Below are 14,183 nucleotides of genomic sequence, written 5' to 3'. Positions count from 1 at the left end.
GGAATAAATTTGAAGACAGCATTGTCTCCTTTGTTCCTGCTTGGAAATGACCTCTCTCTCTCTCTCTCTCTCTCTCTCTCTCTCCCTCCCTCCCTCTCTCATTCTCTTTGCTTGAGCCTCACTTTGTTTGTACTGTACTTTATAATAAAGTTTTCTTGCATGGCTTTTGGTGTCTGATCAAATTTTCTTTTGTTGGAACACAAGAACCAAGGTTTGGAGTTTCAGCTCTCGGCTTTCCTATGACAATTGTAGCCACAAGCCAGCATTTTCCAAACTTCAAAAACACATCACCTTGCCAGGCATGGTGGCTCATGCCTGTAATCCCAGCAACTCTCAGAGCTGAGACAGGAGGATTGCAAGTTCAAAGCCAGTCTCAGCAGATTAGTGAGGCACTGAGCAATTCAGCAAGACCCTGTCTCTAAATAATTTTTTTTTTTTTAAAAAGGGCTGGGGATGGAGCTCAGTAGTTAAGCACCCCTGGGTTGAATACCTGGTATCAAAAAAACAAACATCACTTCCATGTTCACATCCATCTTCAACCTATTTTGCTCTTCGAAGGCAGACTGAGTCTAGCTTTTCAAGCTCTCCTTATGGTGTGGGTTTCAAACCCTTAAGTACCCCGAAACTTCCTGAAAGAACATCTACACAAAGATGGTGACTATTTATGTCAGATGAATAATGTTCTTTTGGATAAAGTAGAAAAAGAAATAAAAGACATAAAATATTAATTTCCTCTAATATAAGAGACTAGCAAGGTCTGTGAATGAAAGATCTATCTTTTCACATTAAAAGCCATTCTAGTTATTTTTTAATTCCATTTCCCTCACTTTTCACAGTCACTTCCAGGTCTTATGCAATTTCTAGGTCTTGGGTAATTTCCAGACTCCAGTGTGTCTCACAGCAGCTGTGTCTCATGGGAAAGGCGTGTGATGAAGGTTTTGAGAGGCGTACAGCCCCTCCCTGGGTGTACATATTGCCCCCACCCCTCCCCAAGCCATCAGAGGATGAGAACCCATGAGGACGGGAATCAGAACCTATTTTACAAGGGGTGTGTGCTGTCCAGTCTTTTCTCCAAGAGCAAGGCTAACCCTTGGGCAGACGCCTGGCTGTAGCTGAGAGCCCTGTCCAAGAACACTGTGATCTCAGTCCCTGCCGGCCTCACTCCAAGACCTCAACACCCTTGGAGCCTTCCAGGCAGCAGAAGGGAGAGCACCATGTAGTCCCCAACACCCTGAGCCTTCTTAGTTCCGGAGGGTCTAGAAGGATGAAGAAGGGAGAAAGAGCAGGATTGGGCCTCCAGCCACTTTCCGTCTCTATCTAGCACATTCCATTATGGCTGGGATAGTTAAGCTGCTCAGAACCCCCATGTCCTCAAACAGCTCATGGGAATGACTCTCAGCCACAGTGAGTATTGATAATGGAATGTGTAGATTTAGCGCCAGGCAGGTGGCACTTGGTTGTGAGCAGTTATCAACACTTGGCTGATGGAATGTGCACCGGGTCACAGGAGGACGGGGGCAGGGGTCTCAGTGCAGTCTCAGAACCCCACCCAGCCTGGTTCAACCTCGAGCCTGGGGCCTTTGCTGTTTGGAGCAATGACAAGAACACAGCGGCATGACCCACCCGTAGAGGAATGAGTCCGACCAGTGTGTGTGGGATCTTTTTATTTAGTCAGTCTTTATTTAAACATGTGCTTTAGAAATAGATTATTAAATATGACCTTTTCAAAATTCAATTCTCACAATATTTACAGTGATCTTTGTGCAAACAGTTTGACGGTGAGCTTCCTGTTCCCCTTTCGAGTTAATAATTTACAAACTCACATCACAGCAAAACCCCAGCTACTTCATTTACCGTGTGGGAAACTAGTTTTCTTTTTGACAGGTACAGAGTAACGATAAGGGGACACTAGGGAAGAGCTAACTCAAGCCCAGAGAAAATAAAATGTTTTCTTTGTAAAAATAAATTATAATAAAGTTTTACTTTTCAATGAAAAACATGTGTCCCATGATGTTATGTAACACCATTAAGCAACCAAATACATTTCCAATGGTTATTTCACTTTCCTTTAAAAATATTTGCACTCATCTCTTTTAATCAAATAAGCAAACCCAGGAAAGCCAAATTCTAAGGGACTCTGGACTTCTAGGGAGTGTTATTAAAATAATGTGACTTGAGTGACTAGAAAATGCAGGTCCTCAGGAGCTGGCACTGACCCTCTTGCTGGCACATGCCAGAGCTGCTATGAGAAGGTGTGGCAGGTCCCACTCAGATCATCTGCCTCAGGGCTCCTGTACCCCAGCCAGGAAGGGACACACCCTGCCAGGTCATTCTTCAGGTACAAAATCTACCAAGGGCACGGATCCTGGACAACGCATTTCTTTCTCCTCTCTAGGTGGAGAAATCTCTGGCTGAAGGACAGAACACAGCACCCAAGTTTTGTAAAATTTGAGAGTTCCCGTGGAAGGAACAACTCATGCTTTAGAAAACACAGAGTAGCCATTGTACCCTTCATGTTCTAGAAACAGCTTGAAAATTTCGTTTTATATATTTGATGTCTGAAAACAAGTCATAACATTTAAAAAACAAATTTATTTATCTTTAGTTTCTAGACCTTTCAAAGGAACATAGATTAACTCCTTAATTGTCCTGGAATGTAAGAGAGCATTTGGAACCAAAGTTTTTAGATTTACTTTTTCACAGAAGAATTCTTAATAGTGACAGAATGTCACAACTGGGGGAAAAAAGAACCTTAAGTCATTTGGATTTTTTTTTTTTTCACATATGAATCATTTGCCTTTCCATGGGCCATATCACCTGTTGGTAGAAGTCCCGTACTGTGACCCTCTGGACCTACGGTTTGTAACCACTACAATTCCAATGCAATGATTTTTACTCATTTAAAAATACACTGTCACCACAAACATTCATTCCATAGTGACAATTATGAATGAAATACTCCAATCACTGACCCTCCAGAAGTGACTTTGTCTGGAACCACCTGTTTGCAGTTCTCCTGTGAGCAGTCCGCCCTGTGGGTCCTTTGTATACATCACAGCCCTTGTTGACCCACCCTGATCCTACTTGGTTGCTCCCTGCTGACCCACTGCAGCTGGAGTAGGTGCCGTGGGTTGGGCATGGGATGGAACGTGGGATAGTGAGCAGAAAGTGAGCTGAGAGGTGGGAAGCCATTAATTATAGTCAGCATCCTGGGCAGGGCGTGGTATGTAACCAGTGGCAGAGCACTCGCCTAACATCTGCAAGGTCCGGGGTTCAATCCCCAGTCCTGGGTGGGGTGGGGAGATGATGATGATATACCGGGCAGAGACAAAAGCTGGACTGACACCAGTAGCCTGTCCTCTGGCATCTTCCTGCACCTTAAGAAATCTGCTCAAGTACAGATGGGCAGAAGGATTTCCCACCTCTTGGCCACACGCCTAGTCCCCCCCACCCCACCCCAGGACTCCGAGGAGCCTGACATTTGAGCTCCTCTGTGATGACTCATCCATCAACTTCTAATACAATGGCTCTGATTTCACATAAATAATCACAGACTTAATTAAGATGAACATATTATTCTAGATTAATTTTTTCCATTCAAATGTTTATATTCCATCCACCCTGAACAAGTAGTTAAGAAAAAACAGGCACCTCCAAAGCCTCCCCAAGAATGACGACTTTTTGATATGACATTGTACGAACTGGGCAAAGGGGACACAGGACCACGGCAGGAAAGTGTCTTCAGGGGGCCGGTTTCTTCAAGTCTCGGATCTGTTTAATCAGGTAGTTCTTCTCATCGCTGAACTGCTCGTCATCTGTCCTTTCCTTCTGAAAGCTGCTCAGAAACTCAATGAGTTTGGGTTGATTTTTTAACAGAATCTCCACAATAGGCTGGGTTTTGTGAGGACTGGCCACAAACACCTGAAACACAAGGAGACGAGAACCTAAGACAGGGACCCCACGCCAGGGACCCCGCAGACCCTCCTTAAGTTTCATGTGTTACTTGTGCTATGAACATGAAGAAAGCCCCCGAGGATGCCTCCTTACTGAAGATCAGCATGTCACCCGCCCAGCCAGCTCTGGGCAGCTCACCTGGAGCACAGCAGAGCGATCCTGGAATATTTTCGACTTTTACTTTGTTTTCATTTTAAATATTTGCTTTGAACTATGAAATCTTTCAAACGGAATACAACAGACATTGACATACTCAACTGGACAAAACTGAACGGGTTTTGCCATTTTGCCTTGAATCTTTCTTTTTAATAGACATTAATAAAATATCACAAATGGAACCAAACTCTTGCCTTCCACCTCTCCAACACCCGCCCTTGGTAGTGAGCTACCATTTCCCAGGCATATTTTACTAATTTCCTCTAGACAAACACACATGTGAACATGAGCTACAAACAGTGTTTGAATATGCTCATCATTTTATACTTTATTTTTTGAAGAGATAATGTACTCAGGCAGTCTCCCTGTCTCCTTTCTCCCCTGGAAGTCACCAATGGCACTGGTTTCTTAGAACTTTAAAAGTGACTTGCTGGATGAGGTGGGGCAGGCCTGTAATTCTAGTGGCTGGGGAGGCCGAGGCAGGAGAATTGGGAGTTCAAAGCCAGCCTCAGCAACATAACGAGGTGCTCAGCAACTTAGTGGGATCCTGCCTCAAAATTTAAAAATATAACAAGGGCTGGGGATGTAGCTCTGAAGTTAAGTGCACCTGGGTTCAATCCCTAATTAAAAAAAAAAAAAAAAAGGATCCTATCTCCTAGGGAATCTAAATCAAGCACACCTGGTGCAGGGGAGATGTGACATTCTGTATCTTCATAACATTCCACCAAGATTCTTATGCATACTCCTGGTTGATACCTCAGGTAAGGACTAGGGTTGTAGCTTAGTAGAACAGTGCTTGCCTAATTTGCTTGAGACCCCTGGGTACAATCCTCAGCAACCTCTCCCCCTCAAAAAAATCCAAACCCAAAATAAACAACTCAGTTACAACACAAAGAAGAGCAACAACCATAATATCAGGACACGATACCTCAAAACTAGTATCAATTGGTGCAGTGGGTAAGCAACTGAGAGGCAGAGTGCTTGTCTAACAAGCATGAGGCCCCAGGTTTAATCCCTAGTACTGCAAATAAATAAACAAACAAACAAAGGTATCAGTGCACTACTTTGTAACAGACATACTTCCTAGTTACTGTCACATATATAGCTGTTATGGGTTAGATATTAGGTGTCCCTCAAAAGCTCATGTGTGAGACAATGCAAGAAAATTCAAAGGTGAGACGATTGGGTTATGAGAGTTACTCTACTCAGTGTCTTAATGACCAGACAGGGATTAACTGGTGGTAACTGTAGGCAGGTAGGGTGTGGCTGGAGGAGGCGGGTCACTGGGGCATGCATTTGGAGTATATATTTTATCCCTGGAGAGTGGAGCTCTCTCTCTCTGCTTCCTGGTACCATGTCCTTGGCTGCTGCTTTCCTCCTCCACACCTTTCTGCCATAATGCTCTGCCTCACCTCAGGGCCAAAGAAATGGAGTTGGCCATCTAGGGACTGAGACCTCTGAAACTATGAGCACCAAATAGACTTTTCCTCCTCTAAAATTCTTGTTGTCAGGTCGTTTCGTCACAATAGTGAAAAGGCTGACTAAAACAATAGCTATATGACTAGAATACAGATCCCAGGTCCCTAACCCAGACAACACGCTGGTGTCTTGTTCTAGGCTCCTGACTCCTCAAAAGGGCCAAGGGCCTCTGAGTGGCCCCTCTGCACCACCCGCCTGCCCTGCAGCCCCAGCAGCACACAAGCTGATGGGGAGCACACTGTGACAGGGCTTGGTTCTAGGGCTGTGGGTGCTGTGAGGTTGAGCCCTAAAGGTTCCCCCACTCTAGCAAGAATGGAGAATAAGGGGGAATAAAAGACTGCAGGAGCCTCCAAGAAACTGGAGATAACATTAGATTTTGCACTTGGAACCGGAGGGCTCATGGTGTTGGTGGCATGTGGGCCAGTTCATGAGTCATGGAGAGAATTTTTACAAGTGGTGGCAACAAGAGGAAGTATTCCAGGAATGGATCTGCACCAGTGGAAAGTGGAGATGGAGAGGATGGAGGCTGCGGGAACAGCAGAGGAGCGAACGTGGGGAGGACGGGGGCTCTCCCAAGTTCAGATCCCACCTCTCCTACTTATTAGCAGTGTTTCCACAAACAAATGCTTTCCCCCGCTAGTACCAGGGGCTGAACCCTGAAGAGTCTAACCACTGAGTCACATTCCCAGTCCTTTTTATGTTTTATTTTGAGACAAGCTCTCGCTAAGTGAAAGAAGCTTTTCATCTCTAAGCCCCAGGCTTCATCACCAGAAGTCAGAGGACCCCCACCTGGTAGGGCTGAGGAGGCAGCAGAGCACCAGCAGCGCCGGGTGGGTGTCCTGAAGCCTTCTGCAGCACAGGGACTCATGACGGTAGGAATGAAGCTCTAACCTGGACTTAGGACCCTGTCCCTGCCCTATCACCCTCGTTCATGTCAACATATACATGGTGTGGCACTGCCTATGCACAGTCCTACTGGTTATTTTCACTCCCAGGCTTAATGCTCCACACTCTTCAGAACTCTTAATCCACACAACAGCCCTGAAGTATAAAAACCGTCACCCACATCTGATACATGAGGACACACAGAGGTTTAAGGAAGTTAAGAAGCTGGACCACGAGTTAGAAAAGGGCCTGGCACCCAACCGGCATTCAGTGAGCATCAGCAATCGGGATCAGTGCTCCTGCCAGGCTCACAGAGCTCATGAGGCCTAATGCTGGGACCAAAGGATGCTTGTCTCCATTTGTGAAAACTGAGAAAATGTGACATTTTGCCAGGTGAGATTCAAAATTGGAAACCAAATCCTGTAAATCTCTGATAGTTTATTTGGACAATTAATTTCTTTCTTTTTTTTTTTGGTGGAACTGGGGATTGAACTCAGGACCTTACACATGCCAGGCAAGTGTTCTACCACTGGGCTACGTCCCCAGCCCTAGCCAATTTATTTCTGAAATTGTGTTCTCTCTCTCTCTCTCTCTCTCTCTCTCTCTCTCTCTCTCTCTCTCTCTCTCTCTCTCTCTCTCTCCCTCCCTCCCTCCCTCCCTCCCTCCCCATTCTCTCTCTCATATACATATGCTATGTTAATTCTTTTTTTTTTTTAACATTTTTTAGTTGTTGACAGACCTTTATTTTATTTATTTTTATGCGGTGCTGAGAATGGAATCCAGTGCCTCACACATGCTGGGCAAGTGCACTTCCATTGAGCTTCAGCCCCAGCCCCCTCTATGTTAATTCTTGATGTTTCCGTAGTGTCCATCAAAGGCCTTGGGACTCTTGCTCACTCACCAGTTGCTAAGGAGTGCAGAGCACTCTTTGGAAACACTATGCCCCGTGGTCATTAGTGGCTCACCATGGAACAATCTTTTGGCAGCCCTCATTGCTTATCTAGAGTAAGGCCAACCTTCAGCCTGCTGGGGACTCCTTTGCATACAAAGGAAAAGGATCTCCCTAATTTCCACTTCGAAGGTCACAAGTGACAAGAAGGAGCTGATCTTTGACCTTCTGGGCTATAAAGTACCCTAAGTTCCACTGGGACAAAGAAATCAGAAGAGAAATTAGAAAACACTGAGCCAGGTGTAGTGGAGTACACCTGTAATCCCAGCGACTTGGAAAGCTGAGGCAGAAGGATTTCAAGTGAGAAGCCAGCCTGGGCAACTTTGCAAGACCCTGCTTCAAAAACAAGGGTGGGGGACGGGGTATGTGGCCTGGTGGTAGAGCACCCTTGGGTTTACTCCCAAGTACCATAAAAAAGATAAAATACTTTGAGACAAACAAAAATGAAAATAACATACCAGAACTTAGAAGATGCACTAAAAGCAGTGATCAGCTAGAAATGTATAGACAAAAATGCCTATATGCAAACAGAAAGATTGAAATATTGCAGCTCAATAACCTAATTACACCTTAAGAACTAGAAAAAGGGGCTAGGGGTGTAGTTCAGTGGCAGAGCACTTGCCTAGCATGTGTGAGGCGCTGGGTTCAACTCTTAGCACCACATAAAAATAAACAAATAAAATAAAGGCATTCTGTCCACCTATAACTCCAAAAAAAAAAAAAAAAAAAGAACTAGAAAAAGAGCTAACTGAACCAAAGCAAGAAAAGATTAGAAGAGAGAAAAACAAAACAGAGAAAAACTACACAGAGAATCAATAAAACCAAAAGTTGGTTCCTTGAAAAGGTCAACAAAATTGACAAGTTGTTAGCTAGAGTGACAAAAAGAAGATTCAAATTATGAAATCAGAAATGAAAGTGAAAACATTAATCACAACCTTATAGAAACAAAAAGGAACATGAAAGAATACAATGAACAATTGCATGCCAACATGTTAGATAACCCAGATGAAACTGTCAAGTTTACAGATATACACAGAGATCAAATCAATAATCCAAAACTCTTAATAAAGAAAACCCAGGACCAGATGAACTCACTGGTAAATTCCACCAGACACAAAGAAAAATGCACACCAATATTTCTCAAATTCTTCCTCAAAAGAGGAAGGAACACTTCCTTATTCCGTGAGGTCAAAAATACCTTGATAACAAAAGCAGATGAGAAAACTACAGATCATACCCTTTACGAACAAAAATGAAAAAATCCTATCAAATATTAGCAAACTAAGTCCAGCAGCCTATTTTAAAAAATTACATACCATGACCAATTCCGCTTGGTGAGATGAGGTCAGAGAGGGATGCAGACCCCTGGGGTACTTATAATAAGAAGTGGGAACTTTGGTTCCAGAGACTCCTATGGATGTAGAGAGAACGGCATGTGAAGAGGGAGACAGAAAATGGAGTGACTCGGGGACAGGTCAAGGAATGCCATGGGTGCTGGCAGCCAGCAGAAGCTGGCAGAGAAGATGCAAAGATTCCCCCGAGCGGCTCCTAAAGGCACTCCTGGTGACACTGTGACTGTGGACTTCTGGTCTCCAGACCTGTGAGAGAACAAGTTTCTCAGCCTGTGATGCTCTGTTATGGCAGCCCTAGGAAACTAACATATCACATTAATTGAATGAAGGAAAACCATACAATCATCTCAATGAATATAAGAAGAGTATTTGATAAAACCCAAAACAATTTCATGACAAAAAAAAAAAATCCAACATAGAACAACTGGAAATTCACATAAGGAGGAATGACATTGGGCCCTCAGCTCACACTCTAAACAAAAATTAATTTAAAACCAATCAAAGACCTAAATATCAAAGCTAATAAAACTTTCAGAGAAAAACATTACGGTTCATGTTTGTGACCTTCAATATGGTCATGGTCTTAGATATGACAATAAAAGTACAAGCAACTAAAGAAAACAGAGTGGATTTCATTAAATTTTAAACCTTTGTGAAAATAAAGACACTATTAGGAGATAAGTAAAACAGAAAACCCACAGAATGGGAGAAAGTATTTGCAAATCATATATCTGATTAGTGCCTTGCATCTAGAATATATAAAGAACTCTTACAATTCAACAACAAAAAAAAACAATCCATTCAAGGGGTAAAGGACTCGAATAGACATTTCTCCAAAGAAGGTACTTCAATGACCAATAAGCACATGAAAAAATGCTCTAGATCATTAGTCATTAGGGAAATGTGAATCAAAACCACAATGAGAAATCTTTTCATACCCACAAGGATGGTCACAATTAAAAAAATAAAACTGACAATAACAAGCGTGACAAGGATGAAGAGAAATTGGAACCCTACTTTGCTGATGGGAATGTACAATAGTGTAGCTTCTGTGGAAAATAGTGACATTTCCTCAGGAAGTTAGACATTGAATTACCATATGATGGAACAATTCCATCCCTACAAATGGAAAATATATTTGTTCAAACACAAATTTGCATTCTATTGCCTGAAGCAGCACTATTCACACTAGCTCAAAGTGGAAACAGAGTACCCATCAGCTGAAGAACTGATATCCACACAATGAAATATTATATGGCCATTAAGAGTAATGAAGGACTGGTTGATCATACAACAACATGGATTTGATTCTATTTATATAAAATATCCAGAATAAAGGCAGATATATAAAGCCAGAAAGCAGATTTGAGGTTGGCAGGGACTGGGGGTAAGGGAAAATGGGAGGCACTGCTTAATGAACACAGGCTTCCTTTTGGAGTGATGGAATGTTCTGGAACTACACAGTGGGGACGGTTGCACAATTTTTGTAAAAATACTAAATGTCACTAAATTGTACACTTTTAAATGGTTAATATACTGAATTTCAAGTTATATAACTTTTACAACAATAAACTAAAATTGTTACGTACAAAAAAAAAAAAAAAGTCTTCCAGACTTGTTTACACTGTTACATAAAAATGCCTGACGTTTGGAGGAGACCTATTAGTATGTGGGGAAATCACACACTGGAGCCAAACTGTTTGCTTCTTCTGGTCATCATTTGTTTACAAGAGAGTTGCTGTGGCATTTTAGCTAAAAACTGCCTGGCATTTTGTGGTAACTACATAAATAACTCATAACAGTCTTTATTACCTAAGTGGGGGGAAAAGATAAAATACATTGGATGAACTTAAGTTCTGTTTCAAAATGTGGTAGAATTTGCAGACAGGTATCATTGGATCAAGTTCACTTACCCACATCCAGGACCATAAACCTAAGAAAAATGTTCAGTTTGTTTTCAAGTTTTAAAATTCTCCATATTTTTGTTTTTTAATGGCTCCTGAACTCTGCTGCCTCTGAAGGTTTCTACTAACTAGAGGCGACTAGTGCAATCTGCAGGATGATTCCCGGGGGGCTGCCAGACGCCAAGGGGCCCAAGCCAAGGCCTGAGAAGGTGGAACTCTGCTAACTCAGGTGTGGGGAACTGAATCTTTTGACTGTTTTGTCTAGAATATCGTCTTGGTGTTCTCTCTGTTGTCCTCACTTAGATGCATTTTCAAAGTACCCTAAAACAAGTTAAAGAAATGGAAGTATCTATGACTACTTTTTAGAGTGCCATTTTATTGCCTGTGTCCCTTTGTTAATCTAACATATCTCAGAAATGTGCTTTATGGAGTTTACAAGCATGAAAATTTTATGACCACAACTCAAATATTTTTAGTTCAGAAAACTAAAGCTAAAAATATTTTGCTCTCAATTTTAAGCTTGAATGCTTTTTATGAAAACTTAAAAGGTCTATCTCTTGCCAACATGCTCATTAATTTCACATACATGCTCCTTTACCAAGAGTGATTTGAGCCAGACAAGAAATCGCAGGGTTCATCTTCTGTGTTTCAGGCATGATCGTCAATGGTGCATGCTGTAAGCCTGGAATGCTTTTTACATGTCACCTGAAAGTGACTTAAGTTCCATCCCATGAAAATGTGAAATAAAACAATCCTATTTTTTTTTTTTTTTTGTGGTGCTGGGGATTGAAACCAGGGCCTTGCACATGCTAAGCAAGTGCTCTCATCCTCAGCATCTCCCTCTGCAAAATCACTCAATTTCTCTATCCAAAGGTAACCACGTAAATATTTGGTGCACATTTTTTCTTTCTTTCTTTCTTTCTTTCTTTCTTTCTTTCTTTCTTTCTTTCTTTTTTTTTTTTTAAAGAGAGAGGAGAGAGAGAGAGAGAGAGAGAGAGAGAGAGAGAGAGAGAGAATTTTCAATATTTATTTTCTAGTTCTCGGCGGACACAACATTCTTGTTGGTATGTGGTGCTGAGGATCGAACCCGGGCCGCATGCATGCCAGGCGAGCGCGCTACCGCTTGAGCCACATCCCCAGCCCCTCTTTCTTTATTTTTCTGTGCACACAGGTATATGTAAATATATTACAAACAAAGTGTACCTAATAGTTTATGACCTATATTTTCACTTAACGATATTGGTTTTACCATTTGCAGATTCTTCATATACTAAGTGAGACCATTTGAAAGGCCTAGCTGACTAGGCCACAGATCTGGCCTGGGTCCTTGTGGTGCCCTGGGCCTTGTGCTAACATTTTATAGAGATTGCATTCTTTTGTCCTTACAACAACTCTGGGAGGAAGATCCTTTCTGTCCCTACTCCCTAGGCGAGGCTCAGAATAGTTAAAACAGGATCCCCAGGTGCCAGGCTGAGGACTATGAGCCTCGTCCAGGGCTGCCCACTCTCCACAGAGGCAGAAATGTGCTGTTTGATCCAAAGGTTCTTCATTGCTGGTCTAGAGATGAGGGCAAGGAGGAGCAAAACTATAAGCACATTTTTCTCATCCTTTAAAAAAATTTTTTTTAGTTGTAGTTGGACACAATACTTTTATTTTGTTTATTTATTTTTATGTGGTGCTGAGGATCAAACCCAGGGTCTCACACGTGCGAGGCAAGCGCTCTACTGCAGAGCCACAACCCCAGTCCACATTTTTCTTATCTTTAAAACTTTTGTTTTAAGTAAAACTAGTGGGTCAAAGAGACTACTTTTGAGTCTGTTTTCAGCCTTCCTTCTAAATTTTCTTTAAGCATTTTCAGAATTTCGACAGGCAAACGTATGTGGATGTCTGGAAACTTCCTAAGAGATACAGAATACATTAATTTGTATTAAATAATCCAAGTTTTGTAGGTAGTTTTGTAGGGAGAAGAGAGTCACATGGTCTATATTTCATTGTGGTTTTGAAGCTTTCTTGAGATATCTTTTTAAAATTCTTTTATTTTTTAGTTGTAGATGGACACAATATCTTTATTTTTATTTATTTATTTTTATATGGTGCTGAGGATCGGACCCAGGGCCTCACGCATGTGAGGCAAGTGCTCTACCACTGAGCTACAACCCCAGCCCTGCTTTCATGAGATATTACAGCCCACGTACCACACAGTTCACCCACTGACAGTGTGTTTCAGTGCTGTTTAGTGGATTCGGAGTTGTGCATCACCACAGGCAACTTCAGGACATTTTTATCATCCCCGAAAGAAACACTGTACCTGTTAGCTGTCACTCCCCACTCCCCATGCAAGCCCCCAGCTCCAGTGGGCACTGATCTACTTTCTGCCTCTGGAGACTTGCCAGTTCTAGACATTTCATACCGATGAATTCATCTCATGTGTGTTCTTTGTGACTGGCTTCTTTCACTTAGCATGGTGTTTTCAAGGTTCATTCGTGTAGTAGCATGAATATAGTACTCATTCTTTTTATTGCCAAAACTTCACTAGGTTTTAAAAGGATTCAAGGATATAATCCCTGTAAATGTTTACCAGACTCCCTAGCACACAGTAAGTAATTACTGTTTAGTTAATTACTTTGTCATCAAATTACTATTGTCATTTCCCCCAGTAAATCACCATTAATATCACATATAAAAGTAATTGCTTTCCTAAACATTTGCTATCAAATTTAAACCCAATAACTTGGCTGGGTGTAGTGGTACACGCCTATAATATAAATACTTGAGACGTTGAGGCAGGAGGATCACAAATTTGAGGCTAGTTTAGGCAAGTTAGCAAAACCCTGTCTCAAAAAAAGAAAAAAAAATTAAAGGGATGAGGATGTAGCTCAGTAGTGAAGTGTTCTTGGGTTCCATCCCCCGCACCAATAAACAAACAAACCCAGTGGCTAGCTGGGAATGTGTTCAGTGGTAGAGTACATGCTTAGTGTTTAAGGCCCGGTGTTTGATTCCCAGTACCACAGCAAAACAAACCCTAAGAACTCATTTTAACTATTTCAGAGTTTTATTTTGGCTGAAAAGATATTTTTTGCTTATTATTTCCAATTGTGTTCAATGATAAAAATGATTTTTCCTTCATTATGTAGATACCAATGCAAAGTGAGAAAATCTAAATAACATAACATAATAGGGCTGGAGTTGTAGCTCGGTGGTAGAATGCTTGCCTAGCTTATGTTAGGCACTGGGTTTGATTCTCAGTGCCATATATAAATAAATAAAGGTTTATCCACAACTTAAAATGATTTTAAAAAATAATATAACATAATAATATTAGATAATATGTTAGAAAAATGATATTATCCTCTGACCAAAGAAAGACTGTACTGTTACTTCTTTTAGTAATACTATAAAAGGTCTCCCAGTTTCCTCAGCCACAAAGCGAAGGTGCTCCATCTACCTGACTTCAAGATGGGACGAGGAGTATAGGCCCTTTTCAGGGCAAGTGCACTGGAAACT

General features: G+C 41.8%; 1 protein-coding gene across 7 annotated transcripts in view; it reads right to left on the bottom strand.

Annotated features, from left to right (window-relative positions):
* Window positions 1-1,663: 1,663 nt before the first annotated feature.
* Cab39l (calcium binding protein 39 like) overlaps window positions 1,664-14,183 on the bottom strand; it is a 124,536-nt gene continuing 112,016 nt past the window's right edge. For all 7 annotated transcript variants that reach the window (XM_077795167.1, XM_077795168.1, XM_026393659.2 and 4 more), the window contains one exon: window positions 1,664-3,921. In XM_077795167.1, coding sequence (XP_077651293.1) covers window positions 3,742-3,921 — 180 coding nt within the window. In that variant the 3' untranslated portion in view covers window positions 1,664-3,741. The remainder of the gene's footprint in view (window positions 3,922-14,183) is intronic.

Source organism: Urocitellus parryii, chromosome 2, assembly GCF_045843805.1.
Source record: "Urocitellus parryii isolate mUroPar1 chromosome 2, mUroPar1.hap1, whole genome shotgun sequence".
NCBI classification, from domain to species: Eukaryota; Metazoa; Chordata; class Mammalia; order Rodentia; family Sciuridae; genus Urocitellus; species Urocitellus parryii.
Note: the sequence above shows the minus strand (reverse complement) of the source record. Positions and strands in the feature narration are given on the sequence as shown.